Genomic DNA, 18,373 nt, shown 5'->3' with positions numbered 1-18,373 from the left:
TCAGATCACCTCATAACGCCACACTTGTCTTCTGGGGAGTGATGTTTATTGCCTGGCTTCTGGGTTCAGAGGGAGAGCCCACTCCGGCTACCATTTTCATGATCAATGATTTACCTTTCAGGGACTGGTTTTACAGAAGCTGTTGGGTGCTTTTCACATGGGAGATAAATGAGCATTCAGAAGAATGTACCAAATCCAATAAAATGCTATTTGATTTAAAAAAATTGCTTGAAGCAGTTCACATTTTGGTTAATTACGTCAGTGGGTAAAAATAACTATTGTCATATGGTGTGTGGGCTTGGTTTTAGAAGGATAAAGAGCCTATTGTTACCCATTGTGTTCCTCAGTCACTTATTATCCATCCCTAAAAGCCAAACATGGATAATGGAAAACCTGAAGATTTGTCACTTGCTAAAATCCAGGCAGCTCTGTGAGTTTACCCTTAAACTCTGCTCTTTCTGAGAATACACAGAAGCCTTCTTAATTGAGTCCAGTTAAATGGGTCGACAGACCTGTCCCCAAGGCCCACGTGGAAGGCAGAGGTTCATGGAAGCAGGCCTGAGACTTGCTCAGGGACAAGCCAGCTGAGTGCTCCTGGGAGGGGTGAAGGTGCAGACCTTCAGAACCAGGGAGACCAGTGCTGGAATCTTCAGCTTCCTAGCTGTGAGATGCTGGGCCAGGAACCTCACTTTTCCAAGGCTTCGCTTCTTCATCTGGACAGTTCCTACCTCCTGGGGTTGCTGTAAGGCTTGACTGAGATGTTGAAGGGAACCCTGATCGCACTGTAACTGGCCAGTAGTTAAGCGCTCAATCAGTATTATAGTAAGTAGAGTCAGCCAGCCTTAGGTCCCTGCATGGGGTCCCTCTTTGGGTGGTGATTCCACCACTCTTCCCTTACACATTACCCTCGAACGCCTTGAGCCCCTCGCTCCCTGTCCCCCACGTTCACCATGTCCTCAGGCACCCCCTGCCCATGTAGCGGGGTGGTCCGGGTGGTTCCTGGCTGTCTCTCCACATTGCACCGTCCTGTTCTTTCCTGCTTCTCGTGCCTCTGAGTACCTGGAGACTTGGAACCACGTGAAGTGCCCTGGGTATCTTTGGCAACTGGGCCAGAGTGGAGCATAGTGCAGGGTATGTAGGGAAAGGGCTGAGTGGCAGGGACTGGAAGGGGCTCAGAGCCTGGACGCTCCTGGGGGTTGGAGCCATCGCCAAAGGTCATCAAGGCTGCTGAAGGTGGCAGCTTCAGAGGTTCAGTGAGGCAGGAAGACAGCTGTTAGACTGGGAATATGGAAACCTTATTTTGTTTGAGCTTCAGGGAGATCTCAAACGGGGCATCTGTGTTGCATATATCCTTCCACTGTTTAAAACTGATGAAACAGGTGGCTTGGAGAGACCCTCAAGCCCCAGAGCTCCCGACTGTTGGGGGCAGTTGAATCTAAACCTCTTGGTCACCCTGCTAGGCCTTGCCTACCAATTCACAGGCTCTCAGTGGTGATGGGACATGAGCTCTCTGTGTACCCCTGCAGACCCCTGCCCACTCATCTCCACCCTGCCCTGCCGATAGGAGGAGGCTGACCTCCAGGTCTACACCAGTGGAGGCCCTTGACCTCTAGGAAGCCCCAGATGGGGATGGGGGAGAGGCAGCCCCTCAGCCCATTTCCTTACCTGTCCGACTGGTACCGCCTCAGGATTCTTGCCTCCCTACTGGCTCCGCCCCCCAACTCTTGTAAATGGTCCCTTTTAAACCGTCCTCAGTTCCTCTGGTTGAGTGTGCCTACTGTCCCTGCCAGGGTCCCGGTGAATATTAGCATGTTTTAGAAAGAGGAATCTAGCAGTTCTATTTACTTTTCACTGTTCATTGAAGGGAGAGGTGAAAGGAGGGGCAACCAGGTACGTGGATGAAGGACTAGGGCCTGGCTCTCACCTTCGGTGTTCATCACAAAGGGCCTCCCTTTAGGTTTTGGCCTTTAATATTCCAAATGAAGGATTATGGATGGAATCACAGTGATACTCTCACAAGATTAAAACACAAGTACACTGTAACAGATCTTACCCTGTCCTGGTGCTTTTAATTTTTTTTTTTTTTTGGTGAGTGTATCCTAAGCACTTCGAAAAAGAAATGTGGCCTGGGTTTTGCTCAGCCCTAGGAGGAGGTTTTTTTCTGTGATTTAGGGCTTGGGGTTTAGGAGGCTTTGGTTTATGATGGCCACAGTATGGAAGTGGGGAAGTCAAGGTGATTTGGACAAAGAAGCATCTTTAGGACATAACTCCTGAGTGTACCCATGGAGGGTGAAGGCAGGGAAGAGTTGGGTTCTTCTGAAGTTGGTAGAGTGGGAGACAAGTTCAATGGGGCAGTTACAGAGGATCTTGGAAAGAGGGGAAGAGAATATTTATGAGTATGTTTTGGTATGAATGTGGGAGTGATATTTATGTGTAGAGGAGCTGGGGAGAATTTAGAAGTTTCAGGTAAATGCAGTTAGTGACCTCCTGTGACAAAGGTGTTGAGTAGGAAGAATCCAGTGTTCAGAGTGGACCACTAATGGGATGGCTGCAGCTTTGGCTGAGTTGGGGTGGCATCGAGGGTAGTGTTCATTGTTTGGTTTTCTTGGGGGCCTGGAGGAGGATCCTTAGGCCCAGAGCCACAGTTTCAGGACTAGTGGTAGTTCTCGAAGAGAAGGAGAAAGAGTTTTGGCTCATCGGTGTAAGCAAAGTGAAACAGGAACACATCTCTGTGGGAGGGGAGCCATGAATAAGGCTGGAAGGCTCAATAGCCAGGGTCTGCTCCTCAGAAAAGAGGAGGGAGAAGGCTCTATAGCGTGTAGGGTGTTTAGTTAGTCCCACTATCTGGTTGATCAACAGGTTTCTACTGTGCCTGGGGAGCCTAGGTCACCAGAACTCTGTGGCAGGGTCAAAGACAGTATCATATTCCATTTTTGCATGTCAGTATGTCTTCCTCCTAAAGCAGTGAGCTCAAAATCTCATCTCATGATTTATTTCATTTGCCTAGTCCCGGGGGCCTGCAGAACCTTTGGGTCATCTGTATGGTTGACTTTGCAGAACAGGAGTGAGAAGCAGGGGTGAGCTGTGAGTACTCCTTATGGGTCTGCATTCCGGGAGACAAGGGCTTGGGAAGGGTGAGGAACGTGATTGAGGTCAAAGTAGAAGTCAAGACCTGGGTTCTGGTTTTGGTGCTGTGTGTCCTTGGGTAAGCCACTTACTGTCTCTGGGCCTCAGTGCCTGCCTCTGTAACAGAGTTGTTGCTCATTTATTCAAATGTTTTGGAAGTATGAATTTCAGATTGTCTGTTGGTCTTGTCAATAGATCTGAGCCTTGGTGTTGTCATCTGTACAATGGGGATAAAAATACCTTGCAGAATTGCTCTGAAGATTTAAAGATGCTAACAATTGGTGTTAAAGAGTTCGCTTACTTTCATCCTCACTCCAACAAGGCGGGTATGATTATCATTCCTGTTTACAGATGTAGAGCCAAGGGACAGAGAGGTTAAGGTCCCTGCCCGGAAGTCACAGAGCCAGTAAATGGTAGAGCTGAATGATTTTCCCTGGTCTGATTCTAGATTCCCAAGCTCTTCAGCTGTGATTCCGAGACTCAGCTCAGACAAGGGACATGGAAAGCCCACCTCAGTGCCTGGCACACAATAGGTGTTCAGGGAGCTTCAGTTCCTTCCTTTTATCCTAGGAATCTGTTCGGAACTGGAGGTCCCCAGGCTGCTTCTGTTGGGCAGTTTTGCCTGGCTTAGTTTTCTAATTTCCGCATTCACGGTGCTTCTTCCTCTCTTTTCTGATTGTCCTGATCTGCTTTTTCAAACCTCCCTATTTACTTCCTCCTTCTTCTCCACCGCACCCCTGTCCTTCCTTCAGGGAACTTTCTTTCCCTACTTCCTTCTAGTGCCTGAGCTTGATTATACAAAAATTACCTACTTCCTATCTTAAAAAAAAATTGAGGTGAAATTCATAGAACATAGAATTAACCATGTTGAAGAACACAGTCAGTGGCATTTAGTACATTCACAGTGTTGTAAGACCACACCTCTGTGTAGTTCCAAACATTTCCATTACCCAGATGGAAAGGCAGTAGCCATTAGCAATCATTCTCCCTTCTCTCTCCCCTAGCCCCTGGTGACTTCCTGTCTGCTTTCTGTTTCCCTGGATTTCCCTTTTCTGGATATTTCATATACTTGAAATCCTACAACATATGGGCTTCTGTGTCTGGCTTCTTTCATGTAGCATAATGTTTTTGTGGTCCATCCACGTTGTTTGTAGCAGGTCCCAGAATTTCGTTCCTTTTTATGGCTGAATAGTATTCCATTGTATGGTATAGAGCATGCTGTTTATCCATTCATCCGTTGATGGAAATTAGGTGGTCCTTCCCCTTGGCTATTGTGAATAGTGTTGCTATGACACCGCCTTTTATGGAAACTCTGCTCCCTGATTGGGTTCAAGGTCAGTGACTTCTGGTGTCCCCTGAGTCTTAGCCATAAGGCAGGCTCACTTATAACCAACCCTCTCATTGAGGGTCTGCAGAAGCTGGGAGGGAGAAGCCTGGAGCCTCAGATGAGAATGGGACACCCTTTGGAGTCTGAGGGATGGCTGCCACTGGGCTTGGCTCTGCATACTAACTCTAGTTTAACTTCTGCCAAGGAGGTGGGGGTAGAGAGTGGAAATTGCTGGTTTTATCTCCAGCCTCTAGCATCTGTTTTCCTCTCTCAGCTGTGTGACCTCAGGCTGTACACTCTGAGCCCCAGGGTCCCTATCTGTAAAGTGGGGATTATAATTCCTATTTTATAGGGCTGTTGTGACAATAACGATTAAGTAAAATGGAAGGCTTGCTTCTTTTCCTACCAGGATTCGGGGCGGCCGGGTTAGGGAGCCATTGTGGAAGGGCCCTTGGATGAAGGCTGATTTGTGTGGATGCCTTATGCATGGGCAGCCACCATTTTGGATCCTCTCAGAAGGGGAAGGAGCTGAGGTTACTCCCGTCGTCATGTTTCGCTGTCCCTGCTGGGAAGTTGTCCCCAGCTTCCTGTTTTCTGCAGTTAACTTTGGTGCTTGGTGTATGAATCTGTGAAAGTGGATTGCCTCCCATTTCACCTCCTACAAGTAGGCTTTGAGCTAATTTTAAATATTTTATTTATTTATTTGACAGAGAGAGATCACAAGTAGACAGAGAGGCAGGCAGAGAGAGAGAGGGAAGCAAGCTCCCTGCTGAGCAGAGAGCCCGATGCGGGACTCGATCCCAGGACCCTGAGATCATGACCTGAGCTGAAGGCAGCGGCTTAACCCACTGAGCCACCCAGGCGCCCTGAGCTAATTTTAGAAAGATGAGTTTTCTTTTGATTGTATTCTTTAAAAAAGTATTTACAAATTTCCCCCATGCCAGTTGTCTTGTGGGGTATTGTTTGCAAGGGTCTTTTTTTCCCCACCCTGTGATCAGTGAAAGAGTTTTGGGGGTCTGGCAGACCCGGGCTTGCATCCTGGTTTTATCTCTCCCTGATCAGCTCTACGACCCTGAATTGCAGATCAATGGCCTTTCACATTCTTCATCTGTAAAAATGAGGGTTAATGTGAAAATTAGCTACCTTGCTTTGTAGTTGTGTCAACTAGTGTCCTTTTGGTTTTAAATATTGGACAGCCCAAATAAAAGTAGTTAAATAATGAGGGGTATTGCCTGTCTCTAGGCAGGAAGTCTGGGGGTAGGACACATGCAAGAATGGGTTGATTTAGTAGCACAAGATGTTTCCCCCTTTTCTCCTCATCAGCCATTCTCAGCAAGTCGGTGATTTCTTACCTCCTTGTCACACAGAGGCTGCAGCAGCCCAGGCATCATGGGCAGATCTAGTGAAGTCCACCAAACCAGGACGGTATTTTCTTCCATGTAATTCCTTTTTTTTTTTTTAATTTTATTTTTTATAAACATATATTTTTATCCCCAGGGGTATAGGTCTGTGAATCACCAGGTTTACATACTTCACAGCACTCACCATAGCACATACCCTCCCCAGTGTCCATAATCCCCCCCCCCCTCCCAACCCCCCTCCCCCCACCATGTAATTCCTTTTTTATTAATGAGGAAGCTTTCCCTCCTGGAGCCCCCTTGTGGACTTCTCTTTGGTTCCCTTGTCCTGTGTCTTAGTCTGGGCTTTCTATGGTCCTGAGGAAGGGATTATAGTGTTGAGGCTTTATTTGGGAAGTCAGGCCCAGTGAGGTCAAGGTGAAGGAAAAGAAGGGGAAGGGAGGCCAGGAGAGCCTGAAGCCGTGTGATGGCGAGTGCACTTGCTCTCTCTGGCTGTCATTTTCAGACTGAGCCATGGACAGACACGGCTCCTGTGTTTGTGTGGCACCAGTGGGAGGGCTGCCAGGAGAAACCATAACACTGTTTTGTCAAGAACACTCTTCCTTTGCTTGCTGGAGTTTTTGGAAGGCAGAGAGAAGAAAGGTGACATGGATAGCTTTTGAAATTGACTTTTAAACCTTCTGTTGGTCCCAGTATATTTCTCACCCGTTGCTTTACATGGGAGGAAGGGTAGCTGTTGATTAAGGGTGCGGACCCTGGAGTCAGACTGCCTGGGTTCAAGTCTAGACGCTGCAGCTCAACAGCACTCAAGGGACTTGTTCCTACACTCAGGGCTGTGTGGAGCATTAAGTGAGTTAATATCTTAAAGCACTTGGAACAAAGCCTGGCAGATTCAGACTCTGTGCACAGTGAGGGTGACCCTTGCCCTTTCCCCTCTAGAACTCAGAGCTGTTTGGCACGTTGTCCCATGTAATGATCATCAGCCCATGTTTACTGGGTCTAGGGCTGTACAGGACCCAGCTCAAAATGCACAGGCACTCTGTCTTCGTGGACGCCCTCCTCTGACGTCCCTCAGCGACTGGTGCCTACCCCAGGGGTACCTTCCGTCTGTCCTGCGGTTTGGCTCGCCTGCCTCCCCACCGCAGCCGAGAGCCCCGCACGGCACAGAGGCTGCCTGCCTCAGCTCTGGGTTGTGCGGCTGGGCACACGCAGGCGCTCGACACTTGCTGGTTCACTGAGTTGGCGGTGCTTTCTACTCTGCCTTCAGTTACTTATTTATACACACGCCTTATTTCCCTTACTTTCCTAAAAACAGTCTGAGGGCAGGTCCAGCTCATCCATGTTTGTGGGCAGTATTTGGGTGCATCGTTGACCGAATGGATTCCAGCGTAGGATGCAACGCAGAGCTGTGTATGAAGAGACGATAACATCGCAAGGGGCTAGGACGGGCCAGTACAGAGTAATGAGGTTGGGTAGTTTATGTTTTCCTACTGCTGGAGGAAAAAGGGGGGGGTTGCTGCCACATGCTAACTTGCTTGGCAACCTGGTCTTCATCTTTCTCTCTCCTGTGGTCCATCAGACACAGGAGAGAAGCCTGGCATAGGCGGGCGGCGGGGGCTGGAAGCAGGAAGACGGGCTGAAGGAGTGCAGGCTTGAGGGTAGAGTTGGGGGGTGGGAATGGAAAGTGTGTGTGTGTAGGAAAGGAGGAATCAAGAGGTAGGAAAGGAGAATCAACAGGACATGGGCCCTGAGACTTGTGGGGAGTGAAGAATTAGGAGGAACCCTCAGATTCCTTTGGGAACTGGTGCCTAGGCCCTTGGGAGACAGGCTGGTGAGTAGACCTTTCTGTCTGTCGGCATAACCCCCGAGATGAGAATGAATGTTGTCTTCAGCGTCTCCATTTGGCAAGCGCAGAGGATGTTTCCTTTGGATTGAGTGGGGTATTCAGGCTTCTGGACCTGACCAGCCTTGGCCTTGGCCTTGCTGTATAGGACCTTGGGCAAATCTTCTTCCTCCTCTGGGCCTTAGGAATTACTTCCTTTATAAAACAAGAGGGTCATTCCTTTCTTCAGTGTCATTTTTAGAGTGCCTACTGTATGCACCATTCTAGGGATGGGTGCAGATGAGGTTTCTGTTCTCATGGAGCATACGTTGTAGTTGAAGGAGGCTGATGATAATTGAGGTGAATGCAGAGGAGAAAAGAGCCAGGGGCACTAGGTTTCACTGGTTGATTGGAGAAGGATTCCCCGAAGAGGTGGCCTTTTAGGCCATGACCCTGGAAGGTCTGGGGCAGAGTGTTTTTGGAGAAAGGAATCAATATGTAAAGGCTGTAAGAGAGAACCAGCTTCAGGAACATTTCAAAGGGCATGATGAGATCATGATTTTATTCTAAGTGTGATGGGAAGCTGGAGGACATTTTTTCCCCACTAGAATCCCTTTTGATTATTTTCCTCTTCATGAGGGCCATACTTTGAAAAATCCCGTTACCCAGAGATGTGTTTTCTAGATAGTAGAATGTACAACCTCAAATTATTTTAGGGTTTTAAAGTATGGGGGAATAATTTATGGCTCACAATGAATATCTTTGAGGACCTCGAGGGATCCAAAGATGGCAGATTGAGACACTTAACTAAATAAATAATCTTTAAGGTTGCTCTGTTTTGGACATTCATGCTTCCCAAAGTTGCATGCCATATAATTGGGGGAAAAAAAAAAAAAGATTATTGCCACCTACTGGTAGAAGGAAGAAGCTGGATTGTTGCACAACAAAAATCCCAAACTCAAGTTGATTACCTTCTCGTGTGCACCTGGCTTTACATTCTGTACTTGCAACCTGAACATGGCTGGTGGAAGGGGTGCCATGGTCCTGCTTTTTTTTTTTTCCCTGCCCTAGAGAATCGTGACCTTGCTTCTATGTCTTCTGCCTCAATTTATGATGCGGTGGCAGGAGGGAGTGCTGCCTGGGGGAGCTGCTCCAGTGTTGGATGTATCTGTGGGGAAGAACACTGGATGGCTCAGCCTCCATACAGCTGAGCTAATCCATTGTTTGTAAGCGACCTCTGGTTTCACCGAGTTCCCTTATTCAGTGTCCTGGCACCCTAATCTCTGCCAGCAGACCTTTTTTTTTTAAATGTACTCGTTAACACCCCATCTCCATTATTAAATTCTCAACTGCTTTATTCCTGATTTGCATTTTCCGTGGCTGAATGAATGCACTGACTTCCGTTTTCTTTTTCTGTTACAGATGGTGTGCGCAGGTGACTGTAAGTACCACTTCCCTCTGTTCTCTTGTATTGTTCGCTACCGCCCCCTGATGGACACAGCAGCATTTATAGCAATGCGAAAATCAGAGAAAATGCTCATGTGTTCAAAGTCTTAGTTTCCAGTTTTTCTTTAGAATTGGGGTGAGTGTGGCAACAGCAAGTGAAAGAAAGAATTCAATCAATTGAGCAACTTTGACAAAAAATTATATATTTTCTGGATTTTTCTTTTCTGCAAGCCTACATCCGTGGGTGATTTTTAAAAACACTTACTTTTCATAATGCAGTATGGTTTATATTTACTTTGTGTGCTGCTATCCCATAAGTATTTTTTTTTTTTGCTACACTGCTCCATTATTTTTTTTTTAAGATTTTATTTATTTATTTGACAGACAGAGATCACAAGTAGGCAGAGAGAGAGAGGGGGAAAAAGGCACCCCGCTGAGCAGAGAGCCCAATGTGGGGCTCGATCCCAAGACCCTGGGATCATGACCTGAACCGAAGGCAGAGGCTTTAACCCCCTGAGCCACCCAGGCGCCCCTGCTCCATTATTTTTAAACTGATGTACAGAGTTTGTGTAAGCTTTGGAAAATCAGACGTAGACTCCTGTATATTTTGCTTCTATGTGGAGGACTGAGTCCCAGCTGCTAACAGTGCTGGCCCATTGAAGTGCTCCCTGGTCTAGAGTAAAATGAGTAAAATAAGGCTATGATAGTAAGTTTTAAGTGAAGCTAAGTATATTTAATTGATAGCAACATTTATTCTGGGATTATGTCCTTACTAATTTTTTAGGTCATAATTTGTTTCTATAAAAATAATAGTATTTGGTAGTTTTTTTAAATGTACCTTTTAGAATAAATAAAAATTGGTAGCTTTTATCTGTCCTCAAAATTTGGGAACTTCCCCTCCACCCCCCCATTGGTAAAATCCCAAAGTCTATGAACCATGGAGATAAAATAATTAGAATGTTCTTCCAGTGTCACACAAAGGGGGCAGATCTTGCTGAAACCTTTTAATAAAGCCAATCTTAGTTAATAATAGTGATTATGCAAAGTCTGTACAAACAATGGGAAGAGCTCTGCAGTTGCTTTTTCTTGCTTGTTAATCAGTTTGGTAAATAGGCTGGTAGGTACCTCGTAGAGGCTTGAATCTTTGGTGACAAAGAAGAGAACTTCTGTGCATAGAGGTAGCATTTTAAAGCAGGAGAAGGGGAGATGAGGGACCTATGATTCTTTTAAAAAATCATAACAAAATCCTGTTCTATTGCTAGTATACAGTGGGAGATAATGTTTTGTTAGCTTGCATGACCACTGTTTCTGGCTACTCAAATCAGTCACATTTATCACTGAAAAGTTTCCTGGTGCCTTATTAAGTAACATGCATTTCGGTGGCTATAGATGTGACTGTCACCAGATCACAGTTGAAGCCTTGGACACAGGAAAGAAAAATGAAATACAAGCTAAACAGTCTGTGAACCACAGTGATGAAATAATGAGAATGTTCTCCCAGGACTTTGAGTAAAATCACATGCTAATGACCAGCAGGATGGAACTCTGAACTCCCATTTTATAAATGTCCAAATCCAGCGACCTTGGTTACCATATCACGTGCCTTAAAGATAGTCCTTCACGTTTAAAATAGTGTGTTAGAGCTGACAACAGAGGAACCTGAGGATGAGAGGTTCTTAGGGACTCATTCCAGGTCACACGGCTAAGGGGCAGAGGAGGTCCTCACATCCAGGGGTGAATTCAAAGACCAGCTCCTTTCCCTTCATGCCATTCTGTCTCATGCCATCTTAGTGCCTGAAAATGGCAGAGCTTCCTCCTAATATCAGGGTTTGGCCAAAGAGTTAGCTTCTGCATCTTGTAAGACCTCTCCACGGGCAGTATTTTCTAAGAATGGCAAGAGAGACTCCTTTTGCCTCTTAGGTCTTTCTTTATATCAGCCTCTAGATAGATTTAATCCATACTCAAGTCACAGCCAACATTGCTGATTTCTGTCATTTTTGTCTCCGTTTTAAAGCCTTCAGTCTTACTAACACACAAACATGCATATATGTATATGTATCTAAAATTAGTTTGCTGGAGGAAAGTCCAGGAGGCAAAAGAAAGGGAAATGAACTTCTGTCATTGTACAATTCGCTTCTGAAAAATAGACATACAGAGCAGTCCTGACTCTTACGTTTCTTTTTTATTTTTTTAAGATTTTATTTATTTGAGAGAGAGGGCAAGCATGAGTGGGGCAGGGAGGAGCAAAGGGAGAGGGAAAAGCAGACTCCCCACTGAATGGGGAGCCTGATCTGGGGCTCAATCCCAGGATCCTAAGATCATGACCTGAGCCAAACGCAGATTGAGCCACCCAGGCATACATTTCTTTTTTAAATATAATTTTTGCTGTCCTTTGGGAAATGTTATTTAAGTAGAACCCATGTTTGTGTTTGACATTGAAGCTGTTTCCATCAATACAACCAGTATGACCACAACATGGGCAAACGTGAATGGCACTGTTTCTGGGTACACGCATACAGAAAAGAGCAAGGTAGAGAGTGAGTGGAACACCCCTGCTGAAGATCCAATAAGGAATGTCACCACAGGCTTTAATCCAACAACTCCGGACACGTCCTTTGTCACTTCAGAAACAGTCACCGGGACTTCAAGAGATTCCGTGGCCATAAATGACACACCAGGTAAGATGAGCCTCCAGGAATGATGGTGAACCATTCCTTTTCATCCTGTGTCCTTGAGCCTTGTCCATTCAGTTTGCCTTTTGGGAGAGAGATTGGTTTTTGCTAACGGTGGAAGAGAGAAAAGATTCTCTATTGTTTTAAGCCCAGGAGTTCAGGTGGCTGGATCATTCGGTATTAGGGTCTTCGGTGTTTTGGGAGGTTTTAAGTAATTCCAGCTGTTCAGTTTTAAAAACCCTTTGCTGTTATTGGCAATATTTTCTGCTAAGGCTTGAGGGCAGAGACCTCATTAACCATGTGTTGTAATGGGTCCAGTAATTAGTAGGCTTCTTTAAAAGAAGCGTAAAGCTTCTCAGGAATTTTTGTTGGGTCTGAAAGTTGGGTATACTTTATAGAGGAGTGTGTGTTTCAGATGAAATAATGGCCCTGTGACACTTGGGAAGGTTTAGAGTTTTATTTAGCTTAGATGTCAGTATCCTGAGCCACGTGTTATAGCTGCAAATTTAGCTCTCTCTCTTTTTTTAAGCTGAAAAGAACCAAAACTATAAAAAAGAGATGAGAAGCTCTTTTAAAGCTGAGAAGAACCAAAAACTTAAAAATGAGATCCTCTGTTGGTTTTCTGACCTGGGGATGTGATCTCTTTGGCTGGTGAGGGCCATGGAGCTTGACCTCGTGGAGCCTGCGGCTTGAAGAGACCACCTGCCTAGCACAGTGTCTCCTTCAAATGGAACAGGCGAACAAAACCAGTGGTTTTCAGCAAGTTTTTTTTTTTTTTTTTTAAGGCCAGGAAACAATTTCTTTAAATAATGAAATCTTGCCCAGAAGCCCAATAAATAAAAAGAACTGGAACGAGGGGGAGCTACAGGGGTGGGGTATCACAGATACCTTCAGAAAAACTCTCAGAGCTCCTCAGAGCAGAGTTTTAGAGGCAAAAAACTGTATAATAGAGGTTTGCTATATTATGAAAGAGAGAAGAGCAGGAGGAGAGGACAGGCAGAAGAGGAAGAGAATGGAGGAGGAGGAAGAAGACGGAATTCAGCAATGGTGGTGGGGACAAGGGAACACAGCACTGGTGGCCATAGGAAAGAGGAGGTCGAGAGGTGGCAAGAAGCAGCCAAACAGGAGCTGAGTGTCCTCACTCTGTCTGAAAGTCCCAGGGACAGTGCTTCATTCATCAGCTACTATTTGCTGAGCATGTACTATGTGCTTAGTTATTCTTAATACATTATCCTGTCCTCGTAGTAACCCTGAAGGCCACAGTGACAAACTGTAATGCCGAGGCGTTGTAATACCGAGGTGTCGTCTGAGGGCTTGGTTATTGAGCAGGAAGTGGCGGGCACTGAGGGAGCCCAGGCCCAGAGCACAATAGTGCGCAGAAGCTGGGACCCCTTACCCAGAGTTCTTCCTCTGGCTACTTGATGGCTGTTCCATTTCTTTTCAAAAGAAAAAGGACACAGGAGTGACCCCATTTAGGAATCTTCAAGCCCAAAATGTTTGGCGTGAAGGGTAGAATCACAGCCGATTAGCTCACTTCAGAGCCCACCGTGGCCTCCGGTGCCACCCCTGCAGACCTCAGGCAGGGTTCGCTGTACCTGCAGCACTCCCCGGACCTCATGGGCTCAGCGCCGGAGCCTTGGGTTCTGATTTCCCCAATTCTACTCATGATGTGTGCCCCTGAGCCAGTCAATCCACCTCTCAGTATGTCTACCTTGCCATCTCCAGAATGAAGGGAGTGGATGTCACGTTGACAGAAATGGCTGGTTTATGTCACAGCAAGCCAAATCTGGTGACGGATAGAACAGTGGGGCGATGGATCGGAAGTCTTCCAAAGCACCCTTTGGGTTGGAATGCAGGAATGAGCTCCTTAGTCGAAACGTCTGGGTGCTCTGAGATGACATTATTTTTGTTGTTATCTTGAATTGAGACCTTTAGAAGTAGTAAACAATCACTTTGTTTCCTGCCTTGTCCCCATGCTCTAAACAAATATGATTAAATGCTGCTGTTTGACAATTTCGAGGACAATTTCAGAGTGTCACACCGCCGTTGAAGTGAACTGTGGAGGGGAATACTACAGATCCTAAAAATCCTGGGCTGTGGGTGTATCCTTCTTTACCCGTCATGCTATATCTACTTTTTCCTGCTGTGAAATGATGGATTTGCCCCAGACCCTGATATCAAGAAAGTATTGTTAGTGAGAACCTCAGTGACCCCAGTCATTCCTAATGAAAGGTGACTGCCCATTGTTCCATCAATGTCCACTGTGTGTTTTTCAAATAGAGCCCAGTCCAGTCTCTGGTCTTCAAGATTCCTTCGTGGGGATGACAAAGGCTGCTCTTACCTGGAAGACTGGCAATGGTACTTCTACCTACTGGCTGCTCCTTGAAGGTGTCGGAAGTCCCAAGGAGTTGACTCAAGACTTAGTGGCCAATATATCGGGCCTGAAACCAGGGACTTCACACAATGTCACCCTGACACTTGCAGAACCAAATGAACAGAGAAAGCCCTCGGTCACAGGCAGTGGCTTAGGTGAGTTACCAAAGTGTGTGCTTCTCATCTGCCTTTCTGGATTTGATTTTCCATGACTGCTAAGAAATGTCGTTCTTACATTTCTATAGAGTTTTAGAATTTATTGAGGGCTTTCCTCCACATTTTAGTTTGACCCTACATTTATATGAAGAAGGTAGGGAGATGTTCTTGTTTTATAGATCAGATTGCTGGGGCTCAGAGTGGTAATGGGGGTTGAAAGTTTTTGAGTCTGGCATCCCGGAGAGGAGCCGGCTCCATTAGCTCTTTCAGCTTTCCATCGAACGAATAACAGATGTATTTACGTGAGCAGGGCCATCAGAGGGACTTGCCATCCCATTGAGGACAGGGACGCTTAGCGGGCAAGTCTAGCAGACATCGTCTGCATTGCCAATGGTGTAGCCATTTGCAGATTTTAAGCGTTTTCAGAAGTGACCCTGTGGATTGAGAACACATACTTAATCCCCGTTTTACACTTAAGGAAACAGGACTACACAGTGGGTGTTAGGATTCTTGACTGCAAGTGACAGGAGCCAGACTTCAAGTAGCTTGGGCTGGAAGAGCAACTTACTGGCTTGTGTCTGTTTTCCCACGGTGGGCAGCAAGGCCTTGAAGAAAGAGATGAGGGGACTCCCAATTCCTCTTCCTGTTTCCTTCTTTAGCAACCTCGTTCTCAGAGTGGCTCCCATCACACAGCTCTGGGAGGCATGATTCCCCACAGGTACCCCATGTCACCCCCTATCAGGAGGGGAGATATTTCTAGAGTGGGCTCTGACTCTCCGGGTTTGAGTCCTGTGGCTGTCCCTGGAAGACCATGTTTGGAGCTGGGTGGGAGAAGATTTCCTGAGAAAAGGGGAAGAGCTGCAAACAGTCAAGTTGGAAGGAGAAGCACAGTTGTCTGGTGGTACCTGGGATAAAAGTAGAAAATAAAATGCCTGCCTGAGATTGGGGCCTTTGTAGGAGGATGCCTCAAGGGAAGGAAGGGCAGAGTTTGAGGTGTCCTCTTGTAGGGGAGGTGCTGCAGGGGGACAGGGCTGGGCTTCTGTTGCAGTGAGTGTATTTGACTTTTGTGTTTGAAACAGATGCCAGCAACACCGAGGGTGCCCTCCCGCAGCCCAGGACGCCCAGTGCCCTGGTGTATGGGTACACACTCAATTCCACAGACCTGTCTTCTCACCATCCTCTGACCGGAGACACGGAAGTGTGGCTCTTCGGGCTGAAGCCCTACACGCAGTACAAGGCCACAGTGTATCCTCAAGCAGCCGGTGGTAGAGAAGGGCAGCCCCAAAACGTAACTTTCAGGACAGGTACGTTGAATTTTGTGGAATGTCTTCAGCCAGAGTTTTCTGGCCCCAAGTTTTGTCCTCTGTGATTCTGTATTATTGTCGATGTGTTTCTTTGATTTTGTTATTAATTGATTTATATAGTTGGCTGCTCCCACGTTAGGGGCATAGATATTTAAAATTGTTAGATCTTCTTGTTGGACAGTTCCTTTGAGTATGATATAGTGTCCTTCCTCATCTCTTATTATAGTCTTTGGCTTAAAATCTAATTGATCTGATATAAGGATTGCCACTCCTGCTTTTTTCTGATGTCCATTAGCATGGTAAATTCTTTTCCACCCCCTCACCTTAAATCTGGAGGTGTCTTCAGGTTTAAGATGAGTTTCTTGTAGGCAACATATAGATGGGTTTTGTTTTTTTATCCATTCTGATACCCTGTGTCTTTTGATTGGGGCATTTAGCCCATTCACATTCAGGGTAAGTATTGAGAGATATGAATTTAGTGCCATTGTATTGCCTGTAAGGTGACTGTTATTGTATATTGTCTCTGTTTCTTTCTGATCTACTACTTTTAGGGTCTCTCTTTGCTTAGAGGACCCCTTTCAATATTTCCTGTAGAGCTGGTTTGGTGTTTGCAAATTCTTTCAGTTTTTGTTTGTCCTGGAAGCTTTTAATCTCTCCTTCTATTTTCAATGATAGCCTAGCTGGATATAGTATTCTTGGCTGCATGTTTTTCTCGTTTAGTACTCTGAATATATCATGCCAGCTCTTTCTGGCCTGCCAGGTCTCTGTGGATAAGTCTGCTGCCAATCTAATATTTTTACCATTGTACGTTACAGACTTCTTTTCCCGGGCGGCTTTCAGGATCTTCTCTTTGTCACTAAGACTTGTAATTTTTACCATTAGGTGACGGGGTGTGGACCTATTCTTATTGATTTTGAGGGGGGTTCTCTGAATCTCCTGGATTTTGATGCTTGTTCCCTTTGCCATATTGGGGAAATTCTCTCCAATAATTCTCTCCAATATACCTTCTGCTCCCCTCTCTGTTTCCTCTTCTTCTGGAATCCCAATTATTCTAATGTTGTTTCGTCTTATGGTGTCACTTATCTCTCGAATTCTCCCCTCATGGTCCAGTAGCTGTTTGTCCCTCTTTTGCTCAGCTTCTTTATTCTCTGTCATTTGGTCTTCTATATTGCTAATTCTTTCTTCTGCCTCATTTATCCTAGCAGTGAGAGCCTCCATTTTTGATTGCACCTCATTAATAGCTTTTTTGATTTCAACTTGGTTAGATTTTAGTTCTTTTATTTCTCCAGAAAGGGCTTTTATCTCTCCGGAGAGGGTTTCTCTAATATCTTCCATGCCTTTTTCGAGCCCGGCTAGAACCTTGAGAATCGTCATTCTGAACTCTAGATCTGACATTTTACCAATGTCTGCATTGATTAGGTCCCTAGCCTTTGGTACTGCCTCTTGTTCTTTTTTTTTGTGGTGAATTTTTCCGCCTTGTCATTTTGTCCAGATAAGAGTATGAAGGAGCAAGTGAAATACTAAAAGGGTGGCAACAACCCCAGGAAAATATGCTTTAGCCAAATCAGAAGAGATCCCAAATCGTGAGGGGGGAGAAAGGGGATAAAAAGAGGTTCAGAAAGAAGAAAAAAAAAAAAAGAAAAAAAAAGAAACAAAAAAAGAAAACCAATAAAGAAAAAATATAAAAAGGAAAAAAAGAATATATATATTAAACTAGTTAAAAAACGTTAAAAAAGGAAAGGGTAAAAGTTAAAAAAATTTAGCAGAAGAAGAAAAATAAATTGAAAAAGAAAAAAAAATTAAATTAACTGCAAGGCTAAAGAATCATGGGGAGAAAGCCATGAGTTCCGTGCTTTGCTTTCTCCTCCTTTGGAATTCTGCTGCTCTCCTTGGTATTGAAACTGTACTCCTTGGTAGGTGAACTTGGTCCTGGCTGGGCTTCTTGTTGTTCTTCTGGGGGAGGGGCCTGTTGTAGTGATTCTCAAGTGTCTTTGCCCCGGGCGGAGTTGCACCGCCCTTACCAGGGGCCGGGCTGAGTAATCCGCTCGGGTTTGCTTTCGGGAGCTTTTGTTCCCTGGGCGCTTTCCGTAGAGTTCCGGAGGGCGGGAATGAAGATGGCGGCCTCCCGGTCTCCGGCCCAGAGGAGCCGAGAGCCCGGGGCCCCACTCCTTAGTGCGCCCTCAGAGAACAGCGCCGATTTACTCCCGTCACCCTGCCTCCGGCCGTGCTCCGAGCTAACCGAGCCTGCGACCGGTTCAAGGTAACCCCGAGCTTAGAGCTCACTCCTCAGCTCTGTCTCTGTAGCCGGCTTCCCTGTTCTAATACCTGTAAGCTCTGCGACACTCAGACACCCCCGATCCTTCTGTGACCCTTTGGGACCTGAGGCCACGCTGACCCTGCGTGGGCTTCACCCCGGTTAAGCCTCTGGAGCGATGTCCCTCAGTGGAACAGACTTTTAAAAGTCCCGATTTTGTGCTCCGTTGCTCCGCCGCTTGCCGGGAGCCGGCCCCTCCCCCCCGCGGTCTATCTTCCCGTCGCTTTGGATTCACTTCTCCGCCCGTCCTACCTTTCTGAAAGTGGTTGATTTTCTGTTTCTAGAGTTGCTGTTCTTCTTCTCTTCGATCTCCCGTTGGATTTGTAGGTGTTTGCAATCTTTAGATAAGCTATCTAGCTGATCTCCTGCTACCTGAAGTAGTCTCAGCCTGCTACTTCTCCGCCATCTTGACTCTTAGAATGTCCTCTGTGATTCTGGTTCGCAGTTCTCTCTTGCCTCACAAGCAGTTTGGTTG

At 46.1% G+C, this 18,373-nt stretch overlaps 1 protein-coding gene across 1 annotated transcript in view; it reads left to right on the top strand.

Annotated features, from left to right (window-relative positions):
* LOC111149742 (protein tyrosine phosphatase, receptor type J) overlaps positions 1-18,373 on the top strand; it is a 165,077-nt gene that overhangs the window by 102,857 nt on the left and 43,847 nt on the right. The window contains exons 2-5 of the mRNA XM_022506988.1: positions 9,056-9,074; positions 11,521-11,757; positions 14,032-14,280; positions 15,360-15,584. Coding sequence (XP_022362696.1) covers positions 9,056-9,074; positions 11,521-11,757; positions 14,032-14,280; positions 15,360-15,584 — 730 coding nt within the window. The remainder of the gene's footprint in view (positions 1-9,055; positions 9,075-11,520; positions 11,758-14,031; positions 14,281-15,359; positions 15,585-18,373) is intronic.

The sequence above is a fragment of the Enhydra lutris genome, unplaced genomic scaffold (genome assembly GCF_002288905.1).
Source record: "Enhydra lutris kenyoni isolate GAN:26980312 unplaced genomic scaffold, ASM228890v2 scaffoldscaffold22, whole genome shotgun sequence".
Taxonomy (NCBI): Eukaryota; Metazoa; Chordata; class Mammalia; order Carnivora; family Mustelidae; genus Enhydra; species Enhydra lutris.
Note: the sequence above shows the minus strand (reverse complement) of the source record. Positions and strands in the feature narration are given on the sequence as shown.